The sequence below is a fragment of the Neopsephotus bourkii genome, unplaced genomic scaffold (genome assembly GCF_033783945.1).
Source record: "Neopsephotus bourkii isolate Nb327-2 ecotype Australia unplaced genomic scaffold, CSIRO-AGI_Nbou_v1 NB_1622, whole genome shotgun sequence".
In the NCBI taxonomy this organism is placed as follows: Eukaryota; Metazoa; Chordata; class Aves; order Psittaciformes; family Psittacidae; genus Neopsephotus; species Neopsephotus bourkii.
In genome coordinates, this window is record NW_026902097.1 from 1,205,977 (window position 1) to 1,222,389 (window position 16,413).

The 16,413-nt window shown below is 41.5% G+C and overlaps 1 protein-coding gene across 1 annotated transcript; it reads right to left on the reverse strand.

The window, feature by feature from the left end:
• Positions 1-1,969: 1,969 nt before the first annotated feature.
• On the reverse strand, positions 1,970-15,148 carry CCNJL (cyclin J like). Its single transcript, XM_061372883.1, has 5 exons — positions 15,083-15,148; positions 10,118-10,328; positions 4,375-4,674; positions 3,404-3,563; positions 1,970-2,402 (listed from the first exon to the last, which is right to left on the reverse strand). Exons 1-5 carry the CDS (start codon positions 15,146-15,148, stop codon positions 1,970-1,972), a joined length of 1,170 nt encoding a protein of 389 aa, XP_061228867.1.
• Positions 15,149-16,413: the final 1,265 nt, after the last annotated feature.

Genomic DNA, 16,413 nt, shown 5'->3' on the forward strand with positions numbered 1-16,413 from the left:
GCATTGTGGAGAGAGCTGTCAGGCAGCAGTATTAAGCCAACTCAAATTCTAATAAATCTCCTCCCTTGGAGAGGCTGCTCTTGGACTTAATCTGCCCCATCTCCACCCGTGATACAACAGCACATATGGAACATGGAAGTCAATGCACAATTCCTGCTTAGAATATAGAGTCACCAGGAGAAAGACTGAGCGTACAGCTGTGTTCTCCTATTCAGTCTGTCAATCTGCTCAGGTAAGATGCACCTTCAAAACACACTGGCCATCAGATCTGCTTTTATATCTCCACCTTGTCTCTGCACATTTTCTGCCTTTCTTGTGCAGTGACCAAATTCCTGATCTGTCTTTCACAATTTATTTTTTAGCAAGGTCTTTCCATCACAGGTCTTACCACTCTTCTATAAAACATTAGGAGTGATCAGATCAGTTATTTTGAAGGTATAGACATGTACTTTTTACTAGCTGTTAAAAGCTAAGGAGAAACCGCAGAAAGAAGAGGGTACTTTAGCTGTGTGGCTTGTTTATTAGGAACTTTCACTGGGAACTTAGCAAGTATTTTCACCATTAAGCACAATCGCAGTCCAACGTAGAACACTGCACATGATTCAAAAATTATAAGGGTGATAAAAACCTCCCCCCAACAGTACTGCCATGTGTATGTTGTTCTTTACGACTCTTGAAAGACAAAAGCACACACTGAAGTCTTCTGAAAATAAAGTTTAATATAAATATAAAGATAACAGAATAAAAGACAAAGTTCTCTTAAAGTTCTAGACTAATTTCTGACGAGTACTGCCTTCTCAGTTATAGTTTGCATTTAAAAATAAACCCAGAAGATTGCTCTAGCCTGCTGAATGGAAGATATTATTAGCTTGATACCAGAAGTTGTGTTCTTGGAACATAGTACACAAACAGACATTAGCATGCAGGCTCATTTTCCCCTTCCACCTTAAAACACCATTAAAAACAAGTCTCTAAAAATATAATTTAAAACAGCACTATGAGACACAAGTTGTAAAAAATGTCCCAAGTCAGTAAAAGCATATTGCACAATTCAAGTATTGCTGTCCCGAGAACCTTCAGAGAGAAGGCAACCCAAGGGTACTGCCTTCAAACAAACTTACAGTAGGTTGCATATATCAAAACTAAAGGTTCACATTTGCAGAAGTCAATTTCTTGTAAAAATATACATTCCCATAAAAGCCTCTACAGTTTTCTGAACTATGAGCCCTGGTTTCAGTTGAGAAAGAACCCTCTGGATACATGACAGTAGGTGTGTGTCTCATTGCAAAGCTGCAACAGGATCTTCAATTTACCAGCTACATTTGCCAAGAGGATGCAAAGATGGTATTGAAAAAACTTGAGCGAGCACTGCAGTCAAACTCTCATTTCCCAGCAGAGTTAACCAGTTTCCCACCTTTGCCCCATTAACACCAGTTCTTCTGTCCTGAGCCAGAGCTACTGCCAGAAGTCACTGAGCCCAAAAGATAAAATAACTGAAGGCCGTGAACCTTTTAAGAGGTTTTCCAGGAGGATTTCTTCAAGTAACATTAAATCCCTGATAAAGCTCATGAACAGTTTTATTAACAATAGTCTCCAGTCTCAAAAGCAGCAGCATGTTAAAGATGAAAGAGGTGATTTAAAGTTTTGTTTTTATTTCTAAAATACTTGAAGGCAGAGTGATGTTCTGTTCAGCAGCACCACGTTCAGATTCCAGGGGAATTTCAAGTCACAAATGTGTTTGATAGTCTTCTGGCCAGTTTTTCTTGTTTTCCTTTTAATCTAAAGTCTTAGTCCTGAACTACCACTCCTGATGAAAGGAAATAGAGTGTTCTACATATAGATTTCTGCATAAACGAAGTTCACATTTAACTGATGCCAATTCCGGTATATTTTTATTTTTAATTCAGGTACACATCTTGTATCACAGAGTCTCTTCTTCAGCTTTTATTCATACCACCTTTTTCTCCTGTCAGTATTTACCAGTAAAATCACTGAAGTAACTACTGCCACAAACCCTGGAAATGCAGGGTCTGCTCTCTGTTCCAAATGCCACCTGCGTGGCAAAGGGTGCCCGGATGGGCAGAGCCTGGGCAGATGGCTGAAGGCTGTCCTGAGGAGCTGTGTAGGAGCGCAGGGAGCTGTCAGTGCTTCCAGCAAGCGGACCACTGGGCCTGTGGGCCTGCTGTAAAGATTCACGATAAGCTGAGCACAGATCTTGTACTGGCCACTGGAACTGGGAAAATGCAGCTGAATGCTGTGTTAAAGGGTGGTAACTAGATTGCTGGAAGAGAACTTGAGTAGTAGCTTGGCAACTCATATTTCCCACTGCTTCTTGTTCTTGATATTGAATTGTTTCTTGTGTTTTTACGTTACTGGTTTCATTGACGTCATTCTCATAATACCTGAAAGAAATTATAAGTAGGATTGATTAAAAAGAACTTCACAGAGGCTGCATATATCCTGAAGTGTTCCCCAGCTACACTATCAGCTTTTTTGCCCTAGGCGTATATTGTAACCCTAGTTGCTTTCACAATTAATTTCTAATTATCCTGCTGCAATCTTCACACACAACAGACCTATAGATTATTTTGCATCACAAGTATGTTTTTACTGATGGACTGGCTGTCTTGGAATCTTAAGTCCACAACACAGAAATTTGAAATAGTATTTGCAGAGTAAAGGGATAATGCAAATTCCTGTTGGACAGTAGAAAGAAACGTGTTCACAGTTGTGGCTATCACGAGAATGATGATGCACTGCAACAAGTTGCCCTGAGAGGTTAGGAAGTCTGTCCTTGGAAACAGCCAAAATTTGACTAGATAACATCCCAAGCTGTCTGATTTATCTTCACTTGGCCCTGCTTTTAGTAGGAATTCAGAAGGTCCACCATCACTCCCAACCTAAATAGAAAACTTTAAAAGCTAAATAGAATGATTAAGACTGTATGTGCTCACATAGCAGACCAGTATTGATACATCACAGTCGTGTCCTTTACTAGAAAGGAAACAAAGAACAGTTCTGAAATGTCTCCTACTGTACTGTTGGAGATACACTGGTGTGTCTCTGGAGCAGGTGTATTGTGGGTACAATAAGAAAACAAAGGGGAAAAAAAAAATCTTTCATCAACCATCTCTAAAACCTTCCATCCAACCACACAGACAACCAGTAGAACATAATAAACATTAAATTGTGCACGCTGTTCTGCATTGTAATTATTGTTAAATACAATATTTAGTAAAAGTGACCTGATTTTTAATCTTTTATTCCTCTCCCCAAACTGAAGATGGAGACTACTAATGTAATATTGTACTATCTTAGTTCTAACCAAACAATTACTTAAAGAAAATAAAAAAGCATCTTAACATCTTCTTAAAAGCACAAACAGGTTTTGTTTCTTTCTTACATGAGCATCATCTCAATGCACTGGGCAAGATGTTCCAAGGAATAGCATGTTAGCCATTCAAGCTGCATTGTCCAGATAGGAGAAACCTGCAGACAGATACGTGAGGCACACACACTAGCTGCAGCAATCAGAGATGGACGAAAATGGAGGAATGTGGGATCTACAAAAGAAAAACCAAAACCAAGAATCATATTCCTGCTCATCAGTGCAGTGAACCCAGTATACATAACAAAAAAGGACAAAATTACATCCACAACTTTGTTCCACACATCTCAAAGTATTAACTCATGACCAGAAAAAGCTTCTCAAAACTGGGTGAAGCTTTCCTGAAGATCTCGGTACTACCTGTTCATAACTATTATCAAGGCTTCAGTAAGTTTTTCTTTCATAAAAAGCCACAAAATAGACTTTGCTGAAATTTGTAGACTGGTCTCAGCTGAGCCACAGTTTGGTACTGGCTGTTACACACATATTAATATTGGTGTTGAACCCAGCCTATGAGGATGCTTTAGTTCACTGCCTTTCACATGGGCAGATACTGGAAGCAATGCTACAAATAAAATCATGAAAAGTCCCATTATTCTAAACATGTCTTGCAGCACAGGACCCTGTAAAAAAAATCACTTCAAAAGATTCATATATTGAACTGCCTATCGTATCTGCAACTGACAGTAGTTCACAGTCCGTGGCAGACCTAAACTTAGACCCCATTTCTGAGCGCCTCATCAATTAGTGTTCTAAGCTGAAGGAAAAACTTGATCCCACCTAGAGATTTCTGAAGGGACAAGACACTTGCACACAAACAAGGGTCACCTTCCATCTGCCATCTGAAATAACTGCAAAGAGAAACCATTTTGCACAGAGAACTTTGTGCAATCCACATTATGCCAAGTTTTAAAGCCTTTATCTCTTTCAGACTTTTGCCTTTTGCCTAATGGAAGATCATTCTAGCACAAAACTGCTCCTCCTACCTTGCACTGACAAATCAAGGAAATAATAGGCGTATGTCTCCAGAAGCTCTCTGACTTTGTTTGGTGAGGTGATTGGCCAGCCATAGTGAAGGTCATTAGCTCCAAAAGATACATAGAGGTAGTAGTCAATGTAGTGTGCTGGTGTTGGCATACAGAGGTTCCAGCCAAAGTTTTCCAAAAGCAGTCCTTCTATTGTAAACAAATCTTGCTTGCTTAATACCACATCCACGTTGCACATGCATGCTAGCTTATTTAAGAGCTCCAACTTTGGACCTTTATGTCTTCTATCTTCAAATTTACCTGGCAGAAGAGATGGTTTTCAGGTAAGATTTATCATTATGATTGAGTGTCCAAAAGCCAATAAAGAACACTCCCAAACCCAGAAAGTCTCATGATAAAAGGTGCTTTTTAAAGAATGGTGAGGAAGTACAGTGACACAAGAAAGGCAACAGGCTAGCCAGTGTATTCATAATATCCTTTTTACAGTTTTGTTTTTAATTGTCAGCATACTATCAATGACAAACCCAGGATTAGAAACACATTAGGATTACAGATAGTTTTGCTGACAATAACTGGAAGCAATCTGCTAAGGGGTATTCAATCAAGTGTGCAGAAAGCAAGCAGCATGGGGAAAATACAGCAAAGGAAGATCTGATATGGAGAGAAGAAAGCTCCTTTGGGTATAAAAGCTAAACACACATGCTGCAAAAAGGAAGACATTAAAAACCCCTCGGCAACACCACCTTTGCCCTTGCTGCTTCACATTTTCTCTTTGTTCCTTCCTATCTTGGGGGGCCTCATTAACTAAGGTCACTGAATGGCGAGGAGAAGTACACTGTACCCAAGTGATTAACATAAATAATTCTTACAGGGTTAAGAGAGAGCATACATTTTCAGTCAGGACAGCTGAGCAAAGCTCCTTCCTCTAAACTGTATTTACCAGCCTACTGAAACAGCAGTAGCCTCTAGAATGACTCAATTTTCAGCAGTAAGTACAAAGTGCAGTTATGTTGTATAGAAAACCAAAATCTCACTCTATTTCATAAAAAGCATCCTCCTTTCATCAAAAGCATCCAATAGATCTAGTCCTGGGAATCAAATCTGCTATGAGAAATACAGCAACAGTGTTATTTTGCTACAAACTTAAAACAATAAAATCTTGTTAAAATTCACAGTTACTTTACCAAGCTGAAAAAGACCTATCTACCAGACAGTTCCTTGTTCAAAAGTGAACAGCCTATCAATCCATGCCAGTTTTCCTCTAGGAAAAAATAAAGGTCTTAGAGAAGCATCACTCCTATCAAATGTACGCTGAAGAACTGCTTCATCCACTACAGCAGGCAAGTGGATGGAGCAGTCACAATGTAAATCTTGCTACACAGCTGCTGTTGAGACTGATTGCTACTGCTTGGGTAGATGATCTTCCTGGGTTTTTACATGGGCAGCAAACAAAGGCAGGAGATGCAGGCAATTTGTTTTATTACATTTTCAGAGTCCTTGAGAAGACCGAGGAACAAAAAAGACTGCCAATTTAAAGAGTCACTAAAGTGTAAGTACGTTTTGTCCCATACACAATTAAAATCAATCCCAAAGAAGGATAAACCAGTCAAACCCATCTAGCCCAGCATAAAGAAAAGACCTGTGGCTGCTTGCACAGCTAAAGGCCTACTTTTCTTTATTCCTACACTGTTACAGAAGGTGGTGAAACAAGCTTCTGAGACTCTCTCCCAGGCTGCAGTCAGACACAAACACAGCTTCTAAATGTCCTCTAAACAAGGCAAGGAAGAGACAGGCTATTTTACAGACAGCCTGCTTAATTCCTTCTTTCTGCAGTGTCTTTCATCTACAGTACCTAGTATACCACTTAGGTCAAAGCACCCGAGTTTTTAATGCCTTACTACAGTAAAGTTTAATTACTCAAGAAAATATTCTGCACATGTTATGTCTACAGGGAACTAGAAACAATAATTAAGAGTACAGACTAAGTTTTACACTCATCTATATTCTGTACTGACACCCACTATTATCTTTTATTGAAAAGAAGTAGCTCAGCTGTCTTCGTCACAACAGTTACCTACTTAAGAAAATGGGACAATAGAGAATGGATGAGAAAACACAGTCAAACAGGAAAGCTGCCTGATGTCTGACAAGAGCTCCACACAGTCAATGAGAAATTAGGCAATAAAGGATTACCCATGCCCTAAACTGAGCCCATTTAGCACAGACATCTTTTCTTGCTCTAACTGCTTTTACTGTCCTGAGTTAATTCAGCTGCTGAGAATCCACTGTCAGACTAAGGAACTGGGCAAAATAAAGCCAGGAAAACCATAACAAATACCCAAGTACTCTGTGAGGCAATGCAGCACTGGATGTGCTGAGCAGTAAACCACCTTTGCTTAAATCAATACATTTAAAAACTGTTTTCATGTCTCCATAGCAGCAGAACCCTCTTGAGGAAGAGGGGCCATAAGAACTAAAATTGCTGGAACATTCAGTGCCAATGAATGCTGAGATGTTGCTTTTATCAGGTACAGAAGCACCTGCTGCTGAAGGGGGTTAGCTCTTCAGGAAAGAAAGGAACAGGTTTTAATACCCAGCTAGGATTTTACAGCAACAAGCAAAAGCTGCACTGCTTTAACTGTACTGATACACCATAGCAGTACAGTCCCTGTATAGTACAGTTAGAAAACTCACAGAAAAAACAACTGCAGTTGTTTAAGACTTACTGTCCAGGTGCTTGCTTTCTCCCCAGTTTACTGCTCCTGCAGCTGGGCCATCTGAATGGATTGTGTCAGTGCATCTCATCTACTCTGGGGCAGCTGGTTTGCACAGCTTTGGGCAGGCAACTTGAGTCAAGCAGCACTAAAGCAGATGGGCTATCTTTACACAATCCCTTGTTCTAACAGGACACTTAGGGCTAGAGCACCTTAATATTGCTATCATTTTCTGTAATAAATTGCCCAGTGAAGATGCAGTTTAGAACTTTACAACCTGCTGCTGTTCAGCAGTGCCCCTCTACAAGGATCTGCCTTCTCAGCTGCCAGGTGAGGCAAACTGAAAGTTTCTCAATTCCCTTCAAAGTGTTAGTTAACCTAAATCAATCCACCTATTGACAGCATCAGACAGCTGATTTTGTCTGGAAAAAATAAATGTGAGCTTACTAAAAGCACTGGGGTGCTCTGGGGGAAAAGGAAAGTAGTAACATTTTTAGTCACTTACAGGAGCATTTATCCATAGCCTGATGCAGAGACTGTGTCCTGGCTTCTGTGCAGGTGTATTGGTAACTATCCTGGCTCTAGATCCAGCTGGCTTGGCTGAAGACCACCAGTCCCAGCTGTCCAGCATTACTTTTCACCAAAAGCCAACATCTCTCCTTTTGAACAATTAAAATCACTGGACTTCACTAATGATCTTGCAGCAGCAGGAACCTACAACCTCTTATATTACCACAGTGGACCTCCAAAGGGGGTTCTCTGTCTCTAGTCATGTACCTAGCCAAAACATCCACATGAGCAGGTCTTTCTGTGTTACAGAAACATGTTCAGTTTAAGGTTCTGATTTAGATCATAAAGTTTCCCTTAGTGCAAGTGAAAGAGATGGGCTATTCTAAATACATTCTTAAAGTAACTGTGAGATCAATTTTTCCAGCAACTTTTCCTTCCCTCCCCCAGTAGCACTTAGTTCACTGTGAACAATTTTTACCATTCCTTTTCAGAACTGATTGAGAGGAAATAACAACCACTGATGACATTAGTATACTTCAAAGCTTTTATAGCTGTTCTGAGGAGCTAAACTATCTGGAAGGAATTGCCAGAAACCTTCTATTATTACGGTGTGCATGCATTGCAAAGAAACATACCTCTTCTGGCTAGTGGGCAACTGAATGCTATGAGGGACACACACCCATATTCCTCTCAACTGCAGCAAGTCCAGGCTGAACATTACTAGGCTGCTAGTGCAATTTGTTTGCAGCAGTATTAACTTCTCAGTCCCTCCCAGTTATTACCAAAGTGGGAAACACTATCATCATCCAGTTTCCCTGGCTGGGGAAACTGCTGACCCAGTCAAAATGGGAAAAGTTAGAAATTAGCCCAGCTAACTAAAGGACATCTAGCAGAATGCTACATTCTCCATCATGACAGCACTGCTGTTGTATGCTATCAAAAACATACATGATGATGTGTGGTTGTGGTTGTGTTGTCATCACCATGTGATGTGTGTTGTCATCACCACTGTCATTGGTGATGACAATGTCCGGAGGTAAAGGAAAAGAGATGAGAGTTTGAAATCCTTTAGATCCAGAATAGAAGCAACAAGCTTCAAAGCAAAACACAAGTTTACAACAATTTATAAACTCAGGAATAGTCTTCAACTTGCATTTAGAAGTTTGCTGCTTCTATTTCAAAAGTTGTGTCTAAAAGCTTCTCTATTATGCCCCTCCCACCCCCAAAACAACCCACACTTACAGTCATTAGTGGGAATAAGTAATCTTGCCTCTAACTACACCTCATCTTGCTTGTGGCCTGCACACTAACCTTAACGACCTGGTTTTTTCTAAGGAAGCAATCAGGAAGAAAACCCAGAGTTTCTCAAAACGTGTTTATAACAATTACTCAAAGACAGTCTGTATTAAACAGTAATTTTGATATTAGGTATACACCACAACTATTATTGGGTTGTTTTTCCTCTCTACGGTAAAGGTGTATTTTTTTTCAGGAGTACAAGTCTCTTGCAACACAGCCTGCAGAGCACTGCTGCTGCAATCCTCTGCTGAAAAACCAGCCACTTCCTACAGTAATGTTTTGCAGGAAGGTCTAATTACTGCACTTGCACTAACAGGCAAGGAACTAGTTTTACTCTTCTTTGCTACAGTGAGAACTTTTAAGGTGACTTCATGCTGGTACTTCTGACTTACTCGGAATCTTTTACTCCAAAACATTAATTTTGAAACTAATAAATTAAACATAGGAATTCCCACTTATTGTAGTGGCTTTTCTTGACTTGCATCACTTTGAAGTACACATACCAAAAAAGAACATTAGGATGGCCCAGGCAGTAACAACAGAGCTTCATATGCTCCCAAAAGTCTCCAGGCTGAGCCCTACTAGCATTTTAAACCTTACCTATACAAGTTAATGAGGAGTTAATTTTGTGCAAAGCTGCTTTGGTTCAACTGTCAATGTTTTGTTTCTACATGTGGTAGGAAAGCTGCCTTTACAGTAGTTGATCTTTTTCCTTCCTGTAAGGGATCATTTTATTCCAACTCAAGATGTATACATGCTACTGCATTGCTCTGATCTTAGTTTTGGAAAGACTCTCACACTCTTTAGTTCACTAGACATAGGCTTGCTCTTTTAAGCAAACTGCCTTCCCCCTCAGCCCCAACAGGCAGAAGTTACAAAACATTTCCCTCTAGTATTATCATAGGGCAGTTTGTGAACTTCCTTTTCCTTCACAGTTGCATAGAGATGGCCTAAAGTTGCATTTTACTTCAGGTATTTACATAATGAAAGTCTTGACAGCTTTTTTGCTTCTTTTAAAATCCTTGAATATAGATGTGTAGTGCAAGTTATGCAGTTGAGCCAAGCTTATTAACAGACTGCTTTATGCCTTGATTTGGACTTCATTAGGCTTTACCCTAAGTAGGTGAAAGCTGTTAACACAGAGAAAACACAACATGATATATGAGGAAAACAACCATCTGCTCAAAAGAAAAAGCCTTAATAGACAGCAGCCAACTTACTTGCTAGGAGAAGACAGCCAAATGAAATTATGTACAGTTGCTTGGCAGTCATATCATAGCGATCCATGAAGAGGTCCAGTAGATAGATAGCAAGATGCCGGGCTGTGGGGCAGAGCTTGCAGTGGTTGCTGAGCAGAATCAAGATATCAACAAGGCATCGGCGCATCCCAATCTGTGGTGAACGAGCCTTGTACACAGGCAATTTAAGTTCCTATAGGGAAAAAAAATAGGAAGAAAGGTACTGAAACAGAAAGCATTTCAGTGTCTGAAATCCCAAACCAACACCCACCACCTGCTATGGCAAATGCTCAGCAGCTACAACACTGATTGACACAGAAATCAGGGCTGGATTACTGCATGTTTTGACAGTCAGTTAACTTCCAATACTTTGGTCATCCACACACTTTCCTCACCAGCATTAATCATGTGGTCAAACACTGTAGTTTGACCCAGGAACAACTTGCTGTTGCTTTCTACAGAACACCAAACTTCTTGGCCATCTTAAAGGATTCCTTTTTAACTTTGATCACCCCAATTAGGTTGTTACATAGAGTTTTAAGAGTTTCATTAAGCAAGAAGAGCAGGATATGTTTCCCTGATACTGCCCCCTCCTCAGCAGTCCAAGCTGGTATCAAAAAAAAAAAAAAAAAAGGCATAGGCCTTTAGAATAAATCACATCTAATATTTAAGAATTTCCCATGGTACGTGGCTCTAGCAAGCAACAACAATGAACAAAATGGGAGAATGATTAGGCTTTCATCATTATAGCAAGTTCCAGTGTTTTCTGTAGTAACCTCTTTCAGCATTTAAAGAGCTAATTATTGAACTGAGACTGTATTTCAGAATACAATATATGAATTTTCATTTCCAAGGGAGAATTACATAAGTTTATGGTCTACCTATGCTAGGTCTTCACCTGCAAGTGTTTTTACACGCAGATTTGTAGCCACTATGCAAAGGGTAGCTTAAGGGTGGGAATGAAGTTGCTTGGGAATACCTGCAACAGGCTAAAGCCACTGACCTCCACCAGATTCTTAAGAATTCCTATAGCAAGAATAACAGATACTGCAAAATTGTTGGCATTAGAACAGGAGAAAGAAATTCCTGTAGATGAAAAATAAAGGGAAAGCTTATCTAGCAGGCTATTAACAGTTGTTCTTTGAAAGAGACAAACTCCTTCCTGTTTTGTGTTCTAAGCAAACAGCTTTCCAGCTGTGGGAGAAAGGTGCCAAACTGGCCTCTTGGATACAATTATTGCACTACACATAAGAAATCATTAAAAGGTACCTCCTCTAATGTATTATTTATGCAGGCAAGAAGGTGCCATGCAAAGAAAAATTCATACTACTTTTTTATGCAGGAGCTTGAAAACTGAAAGCACTCAGCAGGCTTTTTTGCAGTAGGTAGGTAGCATGCAACCAATTTAATTCTGCTACTAACATCATGCTGTTCTCTCTCCCCTCCACAGAGCCAATCCAGACTGCAGCACTGTGCCTTCTGGTAACAAAATCACACACAGGAAACTTGCTGGTGAGTACTCCCATGCTTAGCTGACTGCAGTTTAACTAATTGATCAAAAGGATTAAGAGTTAGTGTGTTTAAAAAGAAAACCCAGAAGCAACACTTACACAGCACCCTCATACCTTCCCTCTGCTCAGAGTGTCACTGGCTAGTCTGCACCAATCTGCAGTTCAGGCTGTGCCAGACAGATCTGACTGTCAAATTTACCATTTAATTAAGCATTGAAGGGGTGACCATTTTTTAAAATAGCAAGGAAAAGAGTGGAGTTCAGAGGCTAAAAGATAACACAGTACTTTGTTACATCAAGACCTTCACACTATCTGCAAGTTAAGTAAACCAGATGCTTTGGCACAGCTCCGTGAAGTACAGAGACATACACTGGATGCAGGGAGAAGGGGAAGAGGTGGTGTTTTTACTGAACGAAGTTAATAACAGGATCCTGCACTAACAAGATGATCTAAAACTGCAAGAAATGCACTTATGCTGACATTACTTAAGAGCAGTGAAGAAAAGGGCCCCTCACAAGAAACCCTGTATGGATTACACTCCAGAGACTCACTCCAAAATGACACTCAAGACAAAGGCAAGGGAAATGTTGCATGTCAGAATAGAATGAAACAAATAGTGGTGGTAAACAGCATTTCCTCATTAAGATTTTTAAATCGAGAGGAGCTAGGAGATAGCTGTGGAGGAGCATTCAACTAGAGGAAATCACTCATACATTTCTACCACTTAATGGCAAAGGACTGTTTGCTTCCAGCAGAAACAGGATCAGTTCTCCTCACCAGGCTGAAAGCAACTGCAGACAGTAATTTGGACTGCCTTTAAAACAATCAAGTTACAATTTTTAACCTTTTAAATTCACAAGCAACAAGTCCAGTAAAATTTGACTCTGCTCTGAGAAGCTATACAAGAGATAAATAAAAGGGAAATGCAGGCAGATTAGCAATTGTCATTAATTGCAGGAAATGAACATATCCTGGAAGGAAACAGCCCAACATAAGCACAAAAATGGGGGAGGAATAGCAAACAGACATCACTTATTTCTGGGACACTCAGACTGCCTTCTACAACAAAGTATTTCCTCAATTTTAAACAATAAGCAAACAAAAACCCCATCACTGACTTGTCACTCAGCTTTCCACTCTTGTGGAATATTCTGCGCTACTAAAGTGGAGAGAAGAGGTTTGGGCAGATGTTGCAGTAGTCCCACATCCATACAGAGAGATCTCTGATTTTTGACATCGAAGTCAGCTACCCAGAACAACTAGTACCTTTCCATTATCAGTAATGCAGGGCCATTGTAGAAGTCGCTAAGTACCAGAAAATACCAACACATACACACAGCATAAGACTCTTCTACTACAAACATACAGAGTATGCTCCAATTTTTATTTTCCTTCTCAGCTCAGTCAGGTTTAATACTCTGGCCTAATCCAGGGGAATATTTAACCTTTGTTTAAAGCCTAAGGATGCATGTAGCACTACTGAAATTTAGGCATTTTGTTCCACTAGGTCAGCACACTCAGTAACTAACACAATACAACCCTGCTAAGCTGAACACTACATGCCAATAATCACAGCACAGATATTTTACTAGTCAGACAATTCGGAGGCTATTAATTTCCTCAACATTGAGCTAGAGCCTTTGGGAAGTCACAAAGCATCACACCATCTTTCAGGCCTCTCTGAATGAGAAGTCAGGTATACCCCACACATTCAGTATCTGCTCTCATACAGAACATAACCCATGAGATACAGCACACAGCATCTGTCACAAAGGACATCAACTTTCAGTGAGGTTAAGAAGAATTGCCAAATCCAGCTGGGGGAATGGGAGGGATGGCATAACACTTTCTCCAGTTGTTAACATAAAACCTGGGCTGTTTCATGGTAGGCATATTTCTGTAGACAACTAAGGGTTCTGCCTAAATTATCTTTTGAGAGAAAAAAAAAAAAAAAGAACAAAAACCCAAACCAGAAGTGCTTTTAATGATCCTTCAGTTGTTTTCAGAAAATATTTGCTATTTAAAACAAATTATTTTAAACTCCCTCTGTTTATTTTCACCAGAGGCACACCCTGTTCCAGACTAAGACTCCTCAGCAAGTGTCTTAAACCAGAAAAGTCATTCAGGCTTGAGGGTACCTTTGCCTGAATCTTCTGTACTCCATTAACATGCTCATACACTAATAATGCACTAACACACTAATACTCTAGTGGAGATGCCTCTATTGAAGCTTATTCTGTTCTATGCAAAGGCTACAGGTGTCCCTAAACTGGTCCATGCTCATAACACTTACTTCAGCACCTCCCAACTACTTATCTTCCCAAAACTTTGTTGAAGGATCCTTTTGAGGAATTCCACAATGCTCTACAGTAAATTCTGACACTTCAGACATCAAAAAAGCAAACCTTGGCAAAAGAAAAAGATACATCACAGGAAGTGAACCAAAGGAGCTTTAAGGGACGTGATTATTTTTGCTTGATATACTTGCAGTCTGGATTCTCATGTAGTACTTCCTGCAAAAGGTCATCCTTACAAAACAAGCAGAATTAGGATTATTATTGTCCAAGCAGATGGAGTTGTAAAACTTCCTCAGAGCAGAAAAAGCAAAGTTCCTTTTTGGGGATTCTTTGAATTCAAACAATTGATGTCATTTCAGCGGGCCTAGGTTAGTACCCATATACAAAGAACAAGTTTTTGCGATTTAGAGTCAGATGCATCCAAAAGCAGGCTGAAAAATGAAAGTTGATTAAAAAGGTAGTGGGCACACAAAAACAAATAAATAATCAAAGCTTCCTCACACCCTTCTTTTAACACCCTGCCAAGTCGATTCTCAGTTATTCTTCCCTACCAAAGGGAATGTGAGAAGCTAACGAGCAGCTCACTGGTACCTGTTTCCCGTGCAGGTTCAGCGAACAGCCGCCGGGCTATTCTGCAATATTATTGCAGGACATTTTGCTGGTTTTCTACTCCACGAGTAAACGATACACGTAACTTCCAGAAAACCCACTACAAGCCCCACTATAGCTATTTATTCAGCTCCTCTGCAGTCTGCCAAGGAGCAGGATCCCACCTCTTAACTCTAACTGTAGCATTTATCTGTTGGAAAAGCAACGCTCTTTCTCCAGTTCCACAACACGCTGATTTTTAACGGGTCAGCAGCAGCATCCTCTTAGGGTTTAATGCAATCAGTCATCAGTGCCTTCACCAAGTTAACGCTACAGAGGAGTCGCAGACAGGTATTTTTAGGTAGCAGCTTTCACAGGTTTGGCTTTGAAAAGGTCTCGAGCAGAGCACAGGGAAGGGCTCAGTGCAAACTTGCCCCTCTGCGACGGGCCGAAGGGGAGCTACCGACCCCGAGCCCAGCCGGGGCCACTCCGGGCCCAGCTCCACGGGTCAGTGGGGCGAGAAGGGGGGGAGGAACAAAGCGGGATCCAACCTTCATCCTCAGAGCATGATGGATGTCTGTTGCCAGCTCCTCTTTCCACCACTCCTCCTCCTCCATCTTTTCTTTTCATCCAGACAAAGGTCTGGACGAGAAACGGGACCGCTCTGCAGGGAGGGAAAACAAACCATACAAATCACCCGAAGCCCCGCGGCACCAACCGGCCCCGCTGGTTAAGCACTAACGACTGCTTAACCCTTTGATTTATGCACCACGTCCTGGGCGCCTTCCCAGCCACCCCCCCGGGGCCGCACCGGCGGTGGGGACACTCTCCCGGCGCTTCGGGAGCTGCCGCCGGGTGCACACCTCGCAAGGACAGCGGTGCTGCTAGGGGGTTCGTTGCCCTAACAACCGGCCGGTTGCTCCGCGCAAGGACCCGTTCTTCCGCCCCGGCGCCAGCGGCCGTTAGCGCCGGTGACACCTGCGCTGTCCCCCGCGGCACGGGACAAGACGGCGCGGACCAGGGAGCGTCAGGGCAGAGCAGAGGCGCTGCAGCAGTGACCTGGGTTTGGCGCTGTTGGCTGCACCGGAAAAGGCAGTGCACGCAAATCGGCCGGAGAAAATGGAATGTAAAGCTTGTCCCAGTAACGAAGACTCTGAATACTCAATAAATAACCTCAAAGTCAACAGAAGAGATTGACTTTTTCCTTGGTTTTCATTCCCAACACAAGATGCCCTGACTTAAGCTGCCAGAAATCTGTATAAACAGAAGGGATTGCTCATGTCTGAGCATGAGGTTTGGTAGGACTCCCTTTCAGGCCACAAATCAAGGTTTGCCCAGGTCTTACCGTGCCAGAAAACAGCTGTCCTGTGCAGACACTGAGCTGGGACTCAACTCACATTCCCATGTAACCCACATCTCATGTCTTTGTTATGGGTCGCATCCCTGTTACATAGCAACACACAGCACAGGCTACAGCAGGACCCTGCTGTGATGCCACAACAACTGGAGATGGGTGGGTCACCATCAGAGCTTAGCCTGGCTAAAGCTTCCAGATTGGGCATCAGTCACTGTGCTGCCCTGGGAGCTCAAGGACGCTCATCCATTTCAAGTTTTAAACCGAAGAGCCCAATAAACCACTAGGCACTATGGTTCCCAGCCCTCTGAGGAACATCTGTATGGTTCAGTGGATACTGCAGCAGACTAAACTGAAATACTCCAACAAGTCATTCTCAGCACTCTGCTTAGCAATTCCAGGTGCCAAAACAATCACCACAGAACCTGCTTTATACCCAAATCTCACTACTGACCCAGGAAGGATGAAAAATGTTCACAACAAATGTTGGCAGGCCTAGCAACAGCTTTCCCGTTTAAAGAGCTAATT

Bases quoted from the DNA above. Each gene is read 5' to 3' on its own strand.
- CCNJL (XM_061372883.1), bottom strand. From the start codon at position 15,148: ATGGAGGAGGAGGAGTGGTGGAAAGAGGAGCTGGCAACAGACATCCAT. The intron at 4,675-10,117 runs GTAAGTTGGCTG...CTCTTCTGCCAG, and splicing joins TGGCTGTCTTCTCCTAGCAA to GTAAATTTGAAGATAGAAGA. The intron at 3,564-4,374 runs GTAGGAGGAGCA...TTTCTTTTGTAG, and splicing joins CCTTGATTTGTCAGTGCAAG to ATCCCACATTCCTCCATTTT.